A 19552-nucleotide genomic window follows, 5' to 3' on the forward strand; every position below is an offset into this window, starting at 1 on the left:
TGTAAGAAAAGTTTAGGAAAATTTGTCCTTCAGCTTCAAAGTTGATTTCAGAGGGATCCTCTCCTCCTGACTCTTCTTTTCCACCTCAAAGCACTCTGTCTTTCTTCCTCTCCTCCTCTCATCCTCTCTCTCATGTGTTTGAGTGTCTTGCAGCTCAAGTCAGCGGTACAAATGTAGAATAAAACATCATGAGTCATACTTTCTTCTTTCTCTGTTCTGGTTTGCAGCGTGAACAGAGACTGGGCTGAGCAGCTTTACTTATTATCTCCTGCTTTTAACTCTCATCAAATCTACAATGTGTCATTTATTATTAGAAACAATTCTAATGGTTTTATTTCTGTATCAGTGTTTACAAAATGATCCAAGTCTGCTGCCATTTGACAGCAAAATGGTAAATATTCTAATAATTGTTCAATACTAATACACAGGGAACAGCTGTAGCACACACTGACCTGGACAGACAGTGTGTGTCTGTGGTTCAATATGTGACTATGTGGGCCGACTGAGAGGAAGAGACAGAGGGAGAGTGGTGTGTGTGTGTATCATCACAGGTATATATTTTTCTCAGCAGGGAGTGTGTGTGCATGTGTGTGTGTGCGTCAGGGTGTATCTCTGTGATGTGTGTTTTCTCTCTCTGCTCTGACTCACAGTGCATCTCTCTCTCTCTCTCTGTGTCATCGACTGGCCAACCAAATCAGCAATTACTCGCACGCCCGACCATCGCTCAATGGACCTGCCCAAGCACCAAATAAGAGCTGGAGAGATGGGCACTGAACACACACACACACACACACACACACACACACACACATTTACACACAGAGAAAAATGACAGGCACTCAGGTGGACGCACAAACACACCTGTGAGATGTAAACACAAAGATGCAGACAAACAGAGACCAACAGATCCTCATACACACAAATACATGCCGACACACACACGTGCAGGTCTCTTCCCAGCAGCTCAGAACTATCTGTAGCTGCTACAGAAAGGTAGAGCCTGTGAATGTTAAGTGCCTCCCTTAGGGAGGAAAATAAGGCCAGCTGATAAGTTAGTCAGCTGCAAATCCAACAAGTCCACATGAAGGCAGAGAGGGGCGAGGTGACACGACACACACAACCTCTCCACCTCACCTCGCACACTATCTCTGCTCTCTCACATCCACACACACTCACGCACTGAGGTGAGCTGGCAGACACACGATACACATCCGATTCAGAGAGAAATATGCACTTACAGAAGCAACAGAAAACTCCCATACACACACACACACACACAGGTGCCAATGCTAACGCACATATGAAAAAAAAAAACAAAAGCAGACTTGCACACACACAGAAGCTCAACACAATAAACACAAAAACAACCACACACACTAAGTGTGAGCACGCTTGCTGAAACAAACACACACTCTGACATATGAACCAGAAAAAGTGAAATCCTCCTGTTTGACTCGAGCTGCGGACACGCTGCAGCTCAATAAATATAAATAAATAAAATGGCCAGACGAAGACAGAGGAAATCAACCTGGACGCAGGCAGCGTGGCACCGTCTGCAGCTCCTGCTTGGCTACGCATGTCTGCTTCTCCTCAACCCCCTCCTGCCTGGCCCACCTCCTTTCTTGCTAATTACAATTGATTTATTATGGACCAGGTAGCTTATCAGGTGCCCGGTGAAATTACAATGGGTGTCTGAAGGCTGTAAGGAGAGGGGTGGTTGGGGAGGGGAGTGGTGGAGGTGGTCAATGTCGAATGGCAAAATCAATTAGCATTGATTGGCAAAAGGTTCATTTTGCCAAAGAGGACGCAGTCGAAGGGGATTAAACTTCCCTGGCCCCCTGACAACTTTGATACGACACAATGGCTGCTTTTCTGGCTGCGGTATAGTTAACAAGCTTTCAATAATATAACTGCATTTTTTTTAACCTCGCAAACCGTCTCTCAGTGTGGCTGTGGCTAGATTTCAAATCAGGCATCGACTCGTCAGGTCTAGCTAGGAAACAGATAGCATTGATCAAGTATCAGGGAGTGAAATCCCTCACAAGCTTGCATCTTAATCCTCATCAAGAAGCAGACGCAGAATTCAAATCATCCTGCTTTAGGCTCTCGATGAAGGCTGGTCAACAGCTGGTAAAAATGCAAGAAACACTCATGAAAACCATGAATGTGAAGAGCAACAAATCATTTTTCTAGAACTTGTACAATTTTGACAGTAGCTATACTGTGTCTGTTTCTCGCACTCTCTAGTAGCCATTTTGGATGCTAAATAAACATTAACAGATGTATATATGTGTATAGAATAAGTTAGCCACTGGGAGGACAAAATTAAGCAAAATGAATGAAGATTTCTACACTGATTGTTGGTTGTCTTGCTTTACATTTGCAGCACACTATTTGAACTCAGCAGTGAAACCTTTTTTAATTATTTAAAGTGGAACTGTTTGATTGTCAAAATTCATCTAATGGCACAAAATTAGTCTGACATTTGAACTAAATTGACATGCTGAAAGTAAGATGTTGTTGCTTAGCAAAACAGAGAAATAGATCTAAATATCTCTCCTGTCTGATACCTGTCGACATATTAAAATCCAAGACCTCAGCAGCCTCACTGAGAGAGTGTGTCTCTTACCCTCGATGGCCAGCATGGCTCTCAGCTCTCTGTTCAGCAGTTCGAAGCGTCTCTCCAGATCGTGCTCTTTCTCCCTGTGGCAAGTTAGAGGGAGAGAGAGGAAAAAAACACAGACACACAACAAAGTTCATCAATATGTTAATGACTAAATCATTAAGCACTTAAAGAAACCTGCAATAAACATCGATTCAGCTACTCGCCTGAACCTTCTCTGGCTTCACATTAATCTACTGCACATAACTGATACACATACTGCGCTCACACAGCCCTGGGTGAATGTCTGTTTTTGTGTGTGAGGAAAGAAAAAGGAAAATAAAGGGAGGAGAAAAGTGGTGAAAATGGATAACATGAAAACAACAAAGAAATAAATGCATATCTGAGGACATGCCATGAGTGTGTGTGGCCCTGTATTTGTGTGTATGCATGGGCATATGTGGTTTGTGTGTGTGCATGCAGCACAAATTGAATTCTTTCCTCTTTCCGCCATATTAAAAAATGAGCTAATTCGGTCCCTAATAGAATTTGTCCTTCACAGGCGCCTTTTCTTTTCGCCTCCACAAAGAGAGAGCAGAAAGGGCTAATAATCAGCCCTTCTGTCAATTGGCCACTTTAAAAGCCTCCCCTTTCCCACGATATAATGTGATTATGAATACTTCAATCTCTCCTCCTTGCACACTTTGAAATCCCAACAGCTGCAAATGAAGAAAAAAGGCAGCCTGCATGTGTGTGTGTGTGTGCACGTGTCTCCACCTGTCGCAGCTGACCACATACAAAGAGACTAGCAATAGAGTGATGATCGACACATTTCTATTGATTTCATATTTCGTCCACATGTAAATCAATGAGTGGATAGACAGAGGAGGTGAATGGAGTGATAAGTACCCCCCCATGTAGCTTCAATGATTTTGATCTAATGCTTAAATAGAAGTGTGCTGATTCTCAGTGCAAAAAAAAAAAGTAATAATTTAGAAACACAAACAGGTGCTAATAGAGGCCACCTAGCTGTTTCCAATCATAGAAAATTCTTTCATTAGACCATAAAAAAGGACATGATGATAGGATACATACAGCAGAGAGAGCTGGTTCTGTCTTCTGATGAGAGCGTTCTTCTTGTTTACCAACATGAACCACTCCTGCATCATGGCCTCCTCCTCTTCCTTGTTGTTTCCTGGAGAGCACACACACAGAAAAATAAGCAGTTACACACATGATAGTAAATTCAATAATATCAAAAGCTGCTCATATTTATTCCTCAGCTGTTTCCTCCCACCCTTTTAAAAACCATAGACTGTTGTTGACTGTTTAATGCACAGTTAGAGTATAACTACATCAATTATAGTAGATTGAGCTTAATAGATGAAAGGTTATTTTCTACTATTGACTGTGTCTGTAAGTAACAAAATTAGACCATACAGTGTATATGAGCATACAAGCATACACACATGAAAGAGATGAGGTAGATAAATGACTCAGTTAAGTCTTTTGCCACTGCAGAGTCAGTGTGTCCACCAGATATTTATGTGTGTGTATGTGTGCATGTGTAAATACACGGCTTGCTTATATTCCTTGTGTAAACATTCACACTTCACACCATGTCTTCACAACGTCAATATGGCTTCAACCGGGGCGGGATTAACTCAGCGATTACCGTCGAGCGCCTTTACAGAGTGGAGCTTCTCACTGTAGGGCAATACATATCCCACCAATCACTCAGCGGGCCTTCAAAAAAACACGTCTCTGGGACTCTCCAACGCTTAGTGTAATACCTGCTCAACACACGGAGAGCTAGCAAGGCTCAGATGCATGGCTAATGTAAGCTTCGCCCACGCCTGGGGCTAAAGCTCTATGCTGTAACTTACTTACAAGGTACAATGGGATGCGCACAACTGATATGGACACAGCACATCGAATGGAAACCTTCAAATGTTAGCCACATAACAGAAACAGGAAGAGTTGGTCATGTTTGACCTGGAATAACGACTAGAAAAGGGCCTGTCAGTTTGGCATCAACTAGGTATCTGCTTGCCTCCTCAGAATGATGATTTAAAATAATAATTTGGATTGTAGTTTCTGAGATTTGAAGACTAGTTATTGATGAATTATTTTACTGCAGTGCACAGGATTCAAACCTTCTATCACTCCCAAACTGATTTACATGTTTGGAAGGAGAGACCAGCAAGAGGAAACAATGAAATCTAAGTTGTTAAAGTCCTCTGGTGCCGTTCAATGCCTTTTTAAAACAAGAGTGTGGTTGGCAAGCTCTTAATTTTGGACGGTTAAGAGACACAAAATGTTGGTTTTGTATTATTATGACAAAACCTTCAATCATATATGTGAATTTACATCAAATTAACACAGTTAAAATAACAGGGTCGAGCCTTTAAATGTATGTTACATTATTTCCCTAATACTATTATTCTGCTATCATTAACAGTGGAATCTAAAATGAACTTATAATATTAAACATTATCAGTGGAGTAGTCTTTTCAGATTAAAAGAGATGAAGACGAATGTCAGTGCTCTAAAAATGACAAGTAGGGTGTTATAAAATACTATTCAATTCAAATTGCTGTTTTGAAATAATACTTTTTATGAAGTGTATTCAAAATGTAAATATAATTTATTCATTATGACTGATCTCTTCTACACAGATCTCTTGTATATTTTGCTTTTGTGCAAATACACTCCAGTATGGTCAGTTCACTTAGCACTGTTTATGTCTAGATTTGGGATATAAGCTTTGTGGCACTAGAGGCTAGTTTAACAGCGACAGCAGCATTAATCTGACACTCAGTACGTCTGTGAGGAGGAGAAATGGATGAAAACAGAGGACGCAAGATGAAAGATCGTCTTAGGGCTTATGTTATTATCTCTCACTGTTTTTTTCTCCCTTTCTCAAGAGGAAGGTTTAATAGCCGGGAAGCCACGACAGGCATCATAACAGAATTAACACTAAGACGACATTTCACACCACTTATTAATTGGTGGTCCTCTAAATAATAAGAAAGGCATTGTTGTACTCTACAGAGAAGGAAAAACACATATGCCGAGTTTTGATATTTTATATTGTTTTCATATTTTTCTAATATACAGACAGCATTCCCAAGAGAATTGAAAAAAGTGGCTTTTGCACTTATTCTCTCTAATGGATTCAAACATCAGTGATGTAGACTTTTAATCTCATTATACAGGTGCTTTCTGAATAACAGAATAAACCAACTACATGAGCAAAACATTTAGCAAAACTAAAAACACACGAGCACCTGAATATTATCACTGTGCACTTTGCATCTGTGCAAAAGCAACTGACTGAGCTGCTCAGAACCAAAGAAAACTAGGAGAAATGTGTCTTTTTCTGTCAAACACACACACCACTGCTCATGGCAGAGGAGAGGGAGTACTGGGCCGCTGCGTCATTGACGACAAAAGGCAGGCGCGTGGATGTGTGCGCGGACACCGGTGAGTGTGTGGACATTTGTGATACTCTGAGCCAGCAGATGTATGTAATTTCATTTAGGAGGGTGGAGCGGAGAGGAGGGGAGAAAGAGGGAAAAAAAAGAATGCGCGAATGAAAGAAAGCTTCAGGATTTAGTGGAATCGGGGGCTCGTGGATTACTGTAGTCAACTTTGAAACGGATGACACTCGGAGGGGGGATAAAGCCGGCGCTGACAGGTCATTGTGCTGCCTCGAAGTCAAATAAAACAAGCAAATAATAATGGCAAATATTAAGCTCCTGTGACATTGTGGCGAGGCGGGCTAGAAGACGAGGGGGGATTATAAAGCTATATCCCCCACCGCTAGCCAGCCAGAAGCTACCAGCCAACCACCAGCCGCATTTTATGAAAGGAGAGAGGGGAGGAGAAGGGAGTGAAGAAAGGATAGGAGGAGAGGGAAGAGAAAGGCGGGAAGGTCAGAGGAAAGGTAGGAGAGGAAGGATAAAGGACAGTAAGGGAGGAAAAAAGAAGGGAAGGAAGGGTAGAAGGAAGGAGAAAGGGAGAGATGAACAAGAGATAGACAGAGGGGGAAATGATGAAAGTGGAAGTGAAAAGGGGATAACTGGAGGTGGGGGAGGGGGAGGAGTGGAGGAGGGAATAAGGGCAAGCAGGTGAGCATTTTCAAGACAGAGAAAGAGAGGAGGAGATGGAAGGATGGAGGCAGGACGAGTGGCGCAGGACGCTTGACAGCTGCTCAGCATCCTCCTCTCTTCACTCAACCTCTCCAGGATTGAACTCTGACCTCCAGATGCTACATGGCTCTTAAAGAGACAGAGGTGTGTCTGCAGTTTGTCTGACTAAGTACAGTTACATCCATTTATTTATAATTGGGAGCCACAACTCTTTACTACCTGTTAAAATAAAATACTAGACAAATTGTACAGTTCACAGCTGCAAAGAAGCGGATGTGCACAAATGTTGCGTTTGAGATCAAACTTTGTTGTTTTGGGAATAACATTCAAAAATTGAATACTGGTAATATAAAAAATTATAAGTTAGTGCCTGTTTAATACTGGACAGCAACTAACAATTATTTTCATAACTAATATATATTTATTCTCTCTCTAAAATGTCAGAAAATATTGAGATGGCCATCTCATTTTGTCCAAACCCATATATATATATTTAAATTGCAATCAATCAAATTCATTAAAAGCAATTCCTGTTTTTTTTTTTTTTTTTTAATACATTTAGATTACTGAAGAGCTGAACTCTGCCCACTGCATAAATTAAGGCTCTAATGCAGGGTTGGGGGTCCAATTCCCATTGGGACAACCTTTTTTCTAAAAACGTATCCACTGTAATGAGTGCGTCCACCACATGGCATATGTTGAGAGTGACAACAACAGAGAAAAAAACTGCTGAACGTTGTGTTGTATGAAGACAAATGGTGTAAATATCCCTGGCAAGGAGCATTAACACCGAATCCAGCCTTGGCTCTGAGACACTGTGGATCCATGCTGGCTCTCGGGGGGCCATCTTGGATCAAAGCATCTGGCGGTTTGGCAGGTTGCATTCTGGGTCTTGCTGCTTGCCTTACACGCCATTTCTCAGTGCTCAACACAGAGCAGGGCAGACCAGAAACAGGCCAAAATCTACTGAGACTGAAGCAATAAATTTGGCATTGGTACAATGTTTGATCAGGACATCAAAGGATTAGTGAAATATGTCTGATGGAGATACACTGGGTTTCCCTTCCTGTGGGAAACTTTATCGTCATTAATATCATGTTTAGTGTTACCTCAGCTATCAGTGTGGCTGCGATGGTGAGAAATACACAAGATACAATCAACTTAGACACACATACACACACTCACAGGCAAGATACAACTGATACACACATCCCGACAACCCCTCTATCTGATTGCCTGTCTCCTTCTTCTCTTGTTTCACTCTCTCTGTCTCACACACAAGAGCACAACCAGGATATAATGACATGTACTGCGGTGTGAGTCTCTTATCCTTTAGACGTTAAAAAAAAAAAGAGAGAGAGAAAAGGCTGGACAGCATGGGTCAGTGTGTTTATATGCATCCATATGAGGGGCACAGATAGAGAAAAATAAAGAATAAAACGGAGAGAAAACAGAGTGAGCCTCTATAGCCAAATAAGATTAAGATAGTTATCTTGGCCACTGTTCCATTCAGCGTAGATAGGAATAATGAAACCCACCCTGAGGTGGTCAAATTGCTGCTGCTGGTGGCCTGCTCTGGTTTTTCATTTAGTGTGTACTGGTACTATGCTAGGTGTCACTAAATGCATGTAGTTGTAGTGAGTAAATACTGATGGACTTGACTGCATTTTCAATGGACTGTTTTCATTTGCTAAGATGGCCAGCAATAAGTCAGTTCATTATGTTATATTTCATACAGCATGAAGGGGACCTGAGAATATGTAAAGCAAATACAAAGCTTCTGCTAATACTAAGAGTCTGATGCTAGCAATAAAGTTTGAAGTGTCATCCTCAAATGCTGGGACTAAAGCATCTACCAAAAACTGCACTGTTGCAGTAAGACTGGTTTTCATGATTAATTATTTGTTTAATGAATCTTTTCATCAATTTCCCAGAGGCCATGATGATATCTTCAAATTGCTTATTTTGTCCGAGTAACAGTTCAAAACCCAAAGGGAGTTAATTTACAAAGATATAAAAGAGAGAAAGGTAGAAAATCCTCATAATAGAGAAGCTGGAAACAGCAAATATTTATCAATTTTGTTTGATAGATGATGGATAACAGATAAACCGATGATAAAAAATTGTTGTAAATTCATTTTCTATCATTGAACTAACTGATAAAGTTTCAAGGTTTGATACTTTGACCTTCCAGTAATGAGACAATCTATAGGTATTTGTTTCGTTATTATGAAGTCTGGCAACTGAATAAGCAGGAAACCCTACATTTGTCTTCCTTTGAGAAATGTCTTCTATTTGTGCCTTGAAGGAGCGAGCTTGGATAACAGGGCAAAATGAATGAGACAGAAAGAGGAAAAACATTAAAAGCTGTGATCACAGCACGTTCATCTCATTTCTTATCCCACCATTTTGCCATTTAATCCAATAGCTACTAATCCAATTTGTCTATCGGACATGTAAAAAGGCGTGGGGGGAGGAGAAAGAAGAGGAGGAGGGAAAGGGAGGAGATAGAGCTGAACTTCTCTTCTGTGTCCAAGTCACTTTCTGAATTGCAGTTTATTTAGGGACGAGCCACACTCTCCCATCGTTCTCTCCATCCGAGCGTCAAGCCCGTCTGATATCAGCGGGGATCAGGGAAGATGAAAGCCAAAGACGCATGAAAGGAAATGAGAAAAGAGGGAATAAAAAGAACAGGATGAACATTGTTTCCTGTGATTAGGTAAGAGCTCGTTAAAAGGCTGTCACTGCAGCGATGTGAATATGCATGACAGGGGCCGGCCTAATCAGAGAGGTCTATGGTGAGGACCGGAGGGGAGGAATTGTGCGTAAGTAGTCTACTGAAGACTTGATTTAATTAATGTGAGTAGAGGAGTGTCTTGTTAGGAAGGAGACAGAGAGAAACTGGGAGTGTCGTTTGTAAGCAGGAAAGGTCAGAGCGCTCACAAATTCAGCTTTGGCCAGAAACCTAATCTAAAACCTGCAGTAGGTCTGTTTTTTCATGGAGGAGATTTTAATTTATGGCAAAATCAGTCAAACCAAATTTCCCTTATCTCTACATTTAACCTTTCCTCCAGTTGGTGCTCACTAAAAAGCAGAATCACATTTTGTTCAGATGTGGCTCTTATATAAAGTAATGTAGACTGAATGCAACAGTTGTCACAATTCCCGACTCAGCAACATTTCAACAGTTGTGATATGTGTAAGAATTAAACCATCTACCCCCCCCAATCTTTGCTCTACACTGCACATGTGATTTCTCCTGCTCTCCTCTATTCTATTCTGCTCTCTACTGGAGTGGTGCTGAGGGCTATTTTTTTCCAGGGAGGCTGGTACGAGGCCTTTTTTTGCTGCCCTCAATGGCACAATGGTCCCAGCATATAGAGCAGATTCCTGCTTTATTGAACCTGTGTATAATGTCTGATGAATGGAACACATTAACCGATTCACACTCACCTCTTTCCCTCCCCCCCGGATAGCAAAAGGAGAAAAGTAAAATAAGAAAAAAGAAAGAAAGAGAGAAAAAAAACCTCCTCTCACACTGAGGCACAATGACTGCCTTTTCCACCGGTGTCATTTGTCAACCACTGCTTGCTTTACAACTTACAAAAGGGGTGGCGGTAGGGGAGAGAGCAGGAGAAGCAGGAGTGGGATGTGACTGATGGGGGCAGACGGGTGAATTGGGTCTTTTTCATAATCATAAGTGAGGCTGCATAATTATTTGTTTCTAATTACTAAGTGTATTAACCACAGTAAACTGATCATGTCTTGGTAAAACCAAGGCAGAGCTGCGCCTCAGTATCTGTAAAATGCCCTTCTGTCTCTCCACTAACTCAATGGTTAGCCTGATACTGATGAACAATGATGCAAACAATATTAATTTAAAATGCTAAATCCACTGTACACAATATGCTAGCCTGCAGACATAATAAAGCCTGTGTGTGTACCATATGTGGTTGGGAGGTGCCAAAGATACTTTGACACCTGAGACTAGGGTTGGCATCCTAAATCCCGTGTGTGTTTAGGTGTAGCCAACAGATACACCTTGGTTAAGTTTAGGTAAAGACTTGTGCATCAAGTAAGTGTTGACTTTTCCAGTATTTGAACAAGACCACAATTTCCCTAACCCTAGCCATAAACAAATGTGGTGAGTGCCTAGACTTAACCGCAAAAATGTTAATCACTGCTATTAGCAGATATTGTAGGAAAACAAATTAAATAAACTTTTTGCAGATACATTCAGGATAAATATAACTGTTTCATCATTATCTTAATAAAACTGCAACTGGGGAGGCACAAAGTATTTGCTATTGTAGCCAGAGATAAGACCTAGATTTTTGTCTTGTGAGTATTTTCTTATTATTAGTACTGGTAATATCTTGCAAAAGTGAGTGCTATTATCACACAGCCCTAATTTGAGCACTGTTTCAGGGGAAGAGGAACTATGGATGGTAGTGAGTAGGACTGCCAAAGCCTTTTTTAATGAGCAGGGTAGTGTACATATGCATCTTCTATCATGTCACTGTTTGAACATTTGTGTTCAGAGACCATTTTAAACAGATGATAGGTTCGTCATGCTATTATGTTTCCTCCTCTCATCCTCCTCTCTTTTAAACATTCACACCTCCTCACTCTCTCCTGCTGACTATCCTAGCTATACAGAAATACACACACACACACAACCCTGGGCAAATATGTTTGACCTCAAAGCTAACAGTAGAACAACCTCCAGACACTTCTCATTCCTCCACCCCAGAGACTAAGGAGGGGTGGGGGCTCGGGCAAACAGAGTTCACATAATAGACTGACTCTGGAGATGAAATGTTCATATTAGGAGGCTTCACTTTGTGCACACACCACACTCCAAAACACACACTTTCTGTTATATGTACAGAGAGGTGAAGAGTGTATTTGCATAACAGAAGTCATTTATGCAGCTCTCTTTCTCTCACTCCTAATTTAGCTCTTCTCCCCTTTTAACTTTCTCTACTTTCTCATTTTAATTAAATAAATTAAATGTGCATTTATGAATTGTACTAAAGTATTCCATTCTTTAATTGACTATCAAACAAAGGGACTAAAATGGGGTCAGATTAGAGAAAAACAAATGCCATTCCTGCAGTATTTCTCTGTTTGTCTGGCAGAACCAGCCAAGCCGTGACAATCACACAAATACACTCCTACTCAACTCATCCCCCCACATACACATCTCCTCCCTCCCCCTCCCTCCTCCTCCCACTCCATCAAATTGTGTTTTTGCTACAAATCAATAAACATTATCAGAGAGTGGCAGACTATGGGCTGGTGGAGGCAGCCTCTGTCTGTTAAAGCCTAGACCGCCCTGTCTCTATCACAGCCTGGGTGAGAAGGCCAGGAGGAAACAGACAAGACACACACGTAAGAGAAAGGTAGGCAAACATGAGTCCACAAACGCACACGCAAACAAAAAAATACAGGTAACAGGGACTTAAAGTAAACATGAAAAGCAGAAGGAGAATATACAAACAGATATGCTCGATGATCAAAAAAGCCAGTCTTTGATGCACATGTAGTCCTACAGGGAGCGATTTCTCACATCCATATGTACAGAAACACAGACAATAGAAAACAATCAAAGTGAGCAGACTGGAAAAGAAAAGAACAGCAGTGAAGCATTAAGGTGTTTAACAATAATCCTAACAGTGCAGCACAGGCTGTTTTGACCATGTCACTCAATGTCAATAAGAAATTAAAAGAGGAAAGAAAAAATCACAGTCTTTGACGCCACCAGCAACTTTAAACACTCCCTAACCCATTAGGCCGCTGTATCACCACTCCATGCTTGTCAAGTCGCTTTAGCTTTGGCGTCAGAAATCCCTGCTCTCTCCAACGCTCTACAAGAACCATTTAACTGAGCTCTAAATAAGATGATTTTCAACCTGTCCCCACTTAGCTTGGGGCTGGAAAAGGAAAATCAGGGGGCCTGCCATACACGATTTCTCAATTACCTTTCTCATTATTGTCACCCGCGTTCATTACTACTATTATCATCCTCCCTTTTCTGTTGCACCCCCCACTTTAGGCTAGCTTAGGCCGTTGTGGCTGTCGTGGTGGATGAAGAGAAGGAGGAGAGCGGCAGAATCGAGAGCTTTTTGCAAGGCCAGAGCACTTCAGGTAATTAATATAGCAAGAGGGGGCAGATGAGAGGAGACAGAGAATATGTGAGCGTACGTACGCCTGTGTGTGTTTTTGCTGAAACGTCTGATTGGGGAGCTCACCTGCCGATACCCCCTAAAAGGTATTTCATTAGCGAGCCTTTTACCATACAAGCAGAGGAACAAAGCCTCGGTTACGCCTGTCTCCACTCCAACTCAACGGGGCCCTCCAGGATGCCTGTAGCTGTGTGTGGGAAGAGTAAAGAAGAGTGGAGGAGCAGAGAGGAGAGGCGAGGAGAGGCTATCCCCGTTCATAATCTCATGACAAAAGGCAAAAAGGCATCATCCTATTAACAGCGTGATCTTCACCAGCTCATGCTAGCTCCTTTCCACAGGGGGCTCTCTTTTATTATTAAGGTGAGTGGGTGATAGGGAGCAGGAAAGGCGCCTGGTGCCTCCCTATTAGCTCTGGGACAAGAGGAGGTATGAAGGGGGAGAGGAGGGAGGAGAGACCCCATGCTAGGGTCCTGCTTGGAGTCTTTTTCTATTCTTCAGAAATGAGAGCCTTTGCTTGGACCTTTGGGGGCTGGCTTCTATTAGGCTTCAGAGATACAACACAAAATGGGAGAGTTTCTTTAATCAGACACCTCAGCATCAGCAGTGATGCTCACTGGGAAAACATCCTCAGCTCCACCTGTTAAAACTCATTTGAAGATGGTTCACCTTACTCTACAGCTCCCACTGTAACATTAAACATGTAAAGGATCAGCCATTAATGGAGTGCTCTATTTTATATATGTATTAAGTCCTAATGATGCTTAAAAAGCTGAAAAATGGTCAAGATTCAGTTCAGTTAAGGGGAATTTTTGTACTAAGCTGAGTATCCAACGGCAGCACTGCTAAAACAGACAATGCGTCTATGTGAGAGAAAGAGAGAGAGGGAGAGAGATTGAGTGAGGGAAAGAGAGATTAGTCTGTTTTTCTGTTTGAGTGTTTTGTTTTCTGCTCAGTGGGGGTGCCTGCTTGTAGCCTCAGGTTACACAGGGGAATTGTGGGGAAAAAAGCAGCCTGAGCTGTGTTTGTGAATGACAGCCACGACAGACTTGGTGGTAAAATGTGGTGAAGAGATGGAACTGGTTCAAACAAATAACATAAAAACCAAAAAGCACACACATTCTCAGTAAAGTTTTTCTTTTTGAGATAATATCCTCATGTCTTTCTTACTCTTTACAGTCACATTAAAATTGTTGGGAGCAATTCTACCTTTGACATTATCGGTTGCCTGTAGCTAATTTATGTATAAATTTGGGTTGTTGATTACATAAAGACTGAAGCTTATGCTACAGCTGAACTCCTTCCAAAGGCTTTATCAGTAAACACACAAACATATACACAGACGTCCTACTCAGTTCTGAGTGCCAGGCCAAATCCTGTCTGCACAATGACCAGCGAAAATTTGGCTTGTTTATACACCCACACTAAGAGACTGCAAATGAAATATCAAGCAACTATTGGGACATCCCAGAAGGTGGTATACAAAATGAAGATATGCAGCAGGAGGAGCAACAAGGCTTCAGGGTGATTTCACCAACATGCAGGTTCTGAAAAACGTGTCTGGGATGATCAAATCAGCTGTACTGTCAACCTGAAAATACTACCATAGAGAAAGGTCGCGTATGCTTCTATTGTGTACATACAACTTAAAAGATGAAAGCAAAAGCCCTTATTTTGCCTTTTTAAAAATACATTTAGATTAACTTAATGCATTTATTTTAATACAAAACTAAAGCATAAATGAAAACACTGTACTACATGAAATTCCAGCAAAATGGACAACTATTAAACCAAAGGCAGTGTTTATTACTGTGATGAAGAGTATGGCAACAGGTAAGAGGCAAAGCAGAGCACTGACACAGGGTTTATATGTAAATCAATGACGTGTGAGAGACTTTCTAGTTCACATTCACAAAAATAAGAAAGAGTACAGAACTACGCCACAAATACATATATATAATTACACTGTGAGAGACTAAAAACACTTAAGATAATCTTTAATTTACTCTCTCTCTAATTGATATTTTCTGAATCAAACTTAAATATTTTTCTATTTGTATGCACAGGTTTATCATGTAGTCCTGGTCCTTCATGATGAGACAGTACAAATGTCAGCAAGTCATTGCTCAGACTGGCTCTGGTGCCCTGCAACTACACCCGCTGTACCAGTAGGAAAACATTTTAAACAATTTATAAACAATAAATGCTTCAGAGATCCAACATGTATTTATAGATACAAGAACTGTTGTCCCTGCTGTGTGACTACCTACTACTCCGACCAACTAACACACTCACCTACATAAAAGTCAGTGCTTTGCTATTTCAGTGAGGCAAAGAGAAGTTTGAGGGACCTTTAAAGGTATGCCAAAAGTAAAGACTACAGATACTCAAGAGATGCACTTCTTCCAACACACACACACACACCTCCACACACACACACCACACACACACACACCACACACACACCACACACACCTCCTCTCATCATCACCGTCCTCCATTCTCCTCTTTAGCCCAGTAAAAAGCCTGTGATGACCTGGGTGTGTAGCTTATTAACCTCTCCATCAGTTCTTATCAGCCAATGAATAGCCCAGTCATCTGCCCCTCCTCCCGAATCTGAGGGTGAAAAATTTCTCCTCACGTCAGGACTATAATTCAATCCACACACAAATCATTTAAGGAGTGCACACACACATACACACTCATACTCACACACCAACACAGGGAAGAGGATCAGTGGAAACATTTTGTCAAGGTGGGCTTCCAAGACTTGCCTGGACCAGATGTTATAGAAATTATCCACAATTGGAGGAAACAACAGAAGGGTCGTATTATGGTGTGTGTGTGTGTGTGTGTGTATAGTGTGTGTGTGTGTGTGTGTGTGTACATGTGAGCCTGACTGCATGCTCGAGTGTGTGTGTGTGTGTGTGTGAGGGCCAGAATAAATTAATGGCTGATTTCTCCCCCTTGCTTTGATGGCATTAAGAGCCCTCTTCTTCTCAATGTGCCACGTTAAATGCTTTTCTCTCCTTCTCTCTTTCCCTCCATCTCTCCCTTCTTTTTTTTTGACAAGCAGGGCCACCCAGCAGAAAGCAACTGATGCAAAACGCCGGAGTAATCCCCCCTCCATCCACTACCCCTCCTGCTATCTTTAGTCTTTGACACAGTAGCCATTATCTGTGGGATTTAGTTAAACCAAACCTTCATGTATTTGTTAGGCCCTGGGTTCGTTTTCTCCTCTGACTGCTCTGCTTGAGTGTGGCCAGGCTGAAGGGGAGTAGGAGGGAGTTACATCATCAGTACAGCTAGCTCGGGCACATGAACAGGGGGTCTACAATGCCATCAAGCTGGATCCCGCTCAGGATGTTAAATATGTTAAAGTCTGCGCTGAAATTTGTCATTTGTTTTGTTTTGATTGCTGCAAAAAGAGTCCTTACAGAAATCAAAAGCTTCACACAATCAAACACAATCAATTGAAATTAACAAGGCCTGAAAAGCTGTTGGATGATAAATTGAATTTACCAAGGTATCAACATTATGAATCTGTGATTGATCTGAATTTACCCTCATCACAATTATCAATAAAAACTGTTATCAATAAAAACAACATCGAACCAGACCAAAACACTCAAACACCCCTGGCCATGGTGTAATTAATCCAGACAAACCTATAAAAACAAAGTAGTCACATTAGAGAAAATGTTCCAGAATATACCATACAGTCCAGCTGTAATCTAAACCATGAGGAAAAAATTTCTTACTGACTTTTCATTATTTCCAGATTGTGACTTGTTTCTACTATCAACTCATATCTATGAAGTCATGCTAAACACTGAGGCCTTCCTCCCTGCCACATGCAGCTACAGAGCTAAAAGCAGTGTTATGGAATCACTGTTGAAACTCGCAGATAAGCCTGGGCTTGGTGGGGCTAAGCTAAGGTTAAGCCAGGTGGTTTAGTTCCCCGAGTATGTGTTTACACACACAATGAGGTGTGAACCATTTGGGGGGCTTAGAGGATGGGGAAACACAAGTTGACTTAGTGCTAGTGTAAACCTTAGTACCTGTTGATGGCGCTGATGGCTGACAGCTTAACACAAACATCAGCATAAATCTGTAGGGATTCTGATCCATGCTGGGAGTCAGATTTAACATGCTGTAGAGGAATACACACTGGTATAGCAGGGACAGGTATCAGATTGCAATATTTTTTGGTAAACACCAAAACTGTCAAGTGAAGAGAACAGGCAATAGATGTCTGGTCAGTTTTGCAGTTTTGTTAAAAAAGATATTTCATGATTTAAATCAAAATGTTGCCTATATTCTTCTTGTACAGCTTCTTGTGTTGGGAGAACATTTATTACTTAAGAGTTCAGTCTTCGTTTGTTCAATGAAAAGGCAGTTCTGCAGAAAAATGTATTTCTCAAATATTTTTGGTGTTAGTACAGAGACTAATGGCAGGTAGTGTAGTGGCTCCAGAATATAAAATCTATACTAAGCCTTAGTTAATAGTGAAAGTTAGTAGTTATATTTTTTTGTAAAGGAGTAAGAGAGAAACAGGTAGGGAAATATCTGAATGAAAAAGTGTGGGTATGTGAGAGAGACAGAGAGGGAGAGCAGTGATAACCCCCAGTGGAGGACCCCCTCTCAACCTGCTGACAGACAGCTGAAATCTTTTTAGCATAAGTGGCTCCGCCTGCTCCATTAGCAAAGAGAGGGAGGAGGGTGTGTGTGTGTGTGTGTGTGGTGGGGGAGGTCGACCCCCCCTGGGGTAGATGTTAGAACAAATTTGAGGGGTGTCATATTACACGCCTTGTGACAGGAGGCCGAGGGGAGGTGAACGATGAATTTGCTTAATGAATTAATCTGCGGACCAGTAATGGCTCTGCTAACAACATTAGTCATCCTTCTTACGTCTCTGTGCTACGATTCACTAGTTTCTTTCCCCCTCGTCTCTCTCCGTTACGCAATCATTTCTTCCTTTTACTACTTTTATTCCCTGTCTCTGTCTTCTTCCTCTCAGGGGTTTGCTTAAGGGCAACAACTCAGTCCTCCCCCTTTACAACATCAATAAAAAATATTTTAGTAAAAACGACATTCTGCACTGTTTAAATCTCCAGAGATAAAGAGGAATTAAGTCTATGTGAAATACTCCCTAATATACATTGTCCCTAATGTTTGTAAATGTGTCAAATAAATCCCCCACACTCCCCTTTCAATCTGGGATAGCATTACATTACAACTGACACCAGCACCAGGCTGTTAATGCCACTGGCCTGAGCTTTGATTCAATACACCAATGTAAAATTGCTGTGTTTAAATAGATATTTAAATGGAAATGTATTGGGAAAGACAGCTGTTGGTATTTGTAGCCTGGAGTGCTCATTACAATGGGAAATAGGGAGGAGTGTGTATGGGCAGGGGGGTGATGACAACGGTAGCATGGCGAGCAGCTGTGTTAGCAAGTGAATGGTGTAATTACTGGCCAAACCTCTGTCATTAACCTGCATTGTTGAGTGCTACCACAGCCGTTAACATAAAAAAGCCTTGATTAATTGACTGCAAGGTTGAAATTCAATTATGTCATTGGGCTGCAGTTTGTAAACTAGATAATAATCAGCCAAATAAAAAAACAAAACACAAAGACACTAAACATCCCCATGAATCTGAGCTATGCAAGAAGTTCTTTCTTTTTAAATTAAATTTTCACTTTCAATTCTGATTAGAGATGAAAGCAAGATAAAGTTTACATTATCAAACAAACAAGAAAATAAAAATATAGGTGGAGTGAAACAGATTAACATGTGACAGCTTCCCGTTAAACCAAAAATTTAACCCTTGAAATAAATGTATATAAAAGATAGTTTTAAACTACAGAACTAAAACAAGACAGTCAAACTGAAATAAAACACTGCAGTGTGTTTTTTAAAGTGTGGTACATACGGCACTGTGGGTGTGTGTATATGTATGAACATACTGTATTCAGTTTGTTTGTTAATGTGGAACTTTAGTGTGTGTGTGTGATGATGTGTTGGCAGCTTGCAGCATGGTTTGTTGGACCGGCTGCTGCATGGGGTCTCAGGCAGAGAGGCGGCCGATGAAAGCATTGGCGGGATGCTCCAATAAAGAGCAGATTATCATAAGCGGCCATTGTCCACCTCCCAATTCTCTCCAATAGCCACCCCCCTCCTCCCACACACCAACCCCACTTACTCACCCCTCTGCTGAAAATGTTAATCAGCCCTATCTGACATGGCTAAGGAAAGAAAGAGTGCCTGGCACAAAGAGTACAACTTTAACTGATTAAGAGGAAGTGAAAAAAAAATGGTGGCAAAATCATCTCAAATAAGAAGAAAGAGAATGGCAAACAGACAAATATGACAAAAAATAAAGCAAGTGATAGAAGAGAGGTAGCGCACAATAATTCCTACTCTAGTTTACAAACAAATTTAATTTGCTCGGCTCTGGGCTGTGGCGAGGAGCTACACCCCTTTCCCCTCCATCGCAACAAACTCCCTCCCTCCCGTTGACTCCATCCACCCAGCTCGTTTTATCTGAAGATTCTCAGACAATGCCCAGAGGATCCCGTTCCCTAATCTTCCTAAAAATCCCCC

The 19552-nt window shown here is 41.4% G+C and overlaps 1 protein-coding gene across 5 annotated transcripts in view; it reads right to left on the reverse strand.

Annotated features, from left to right (window-relative positions):
- The window catches only part of ehbp1 (EH domain binding protein 1), a 133327-nt gene that overhangs the window by 7407 nt on the left and 106368 nt on the right, over positions 1-19552 (reverse strand). For all 5 annotated transcript variants that reach the window (XM_051076468.1, XM_018661288.2, XM_018661310.2 and 2 more), the window contains 2 exons: positions 3698-3797; positions 2630-2703 (listed from right to left, as the gene is read on the reverse strand). In XM_051076468.1, the coding sequence (XP_050932425.1) occupies positions 2630-2703; positions 3698-3797 (174 nt within the window). The remainder of the gene's footprint in view (positions 1-2629; positions 2704-3697; positions 3798-19552) is intronic.

Source organism: Lates calcarifer, linkage group LG16_LG22 (assembly GCF_001640805.2).
Source record: "Lates calcarifer isolate ASB-BC8 linkage group LG16_LG22, TLL_Latcal_v3, whole genome shotgun sequence".
Classification (NCBI taxonomy): domain Eukaryota; kingdom Metazoa; phylum Chordata; class Actinopteri; family Centropomidae; genus Lates; species Lates calcarifer.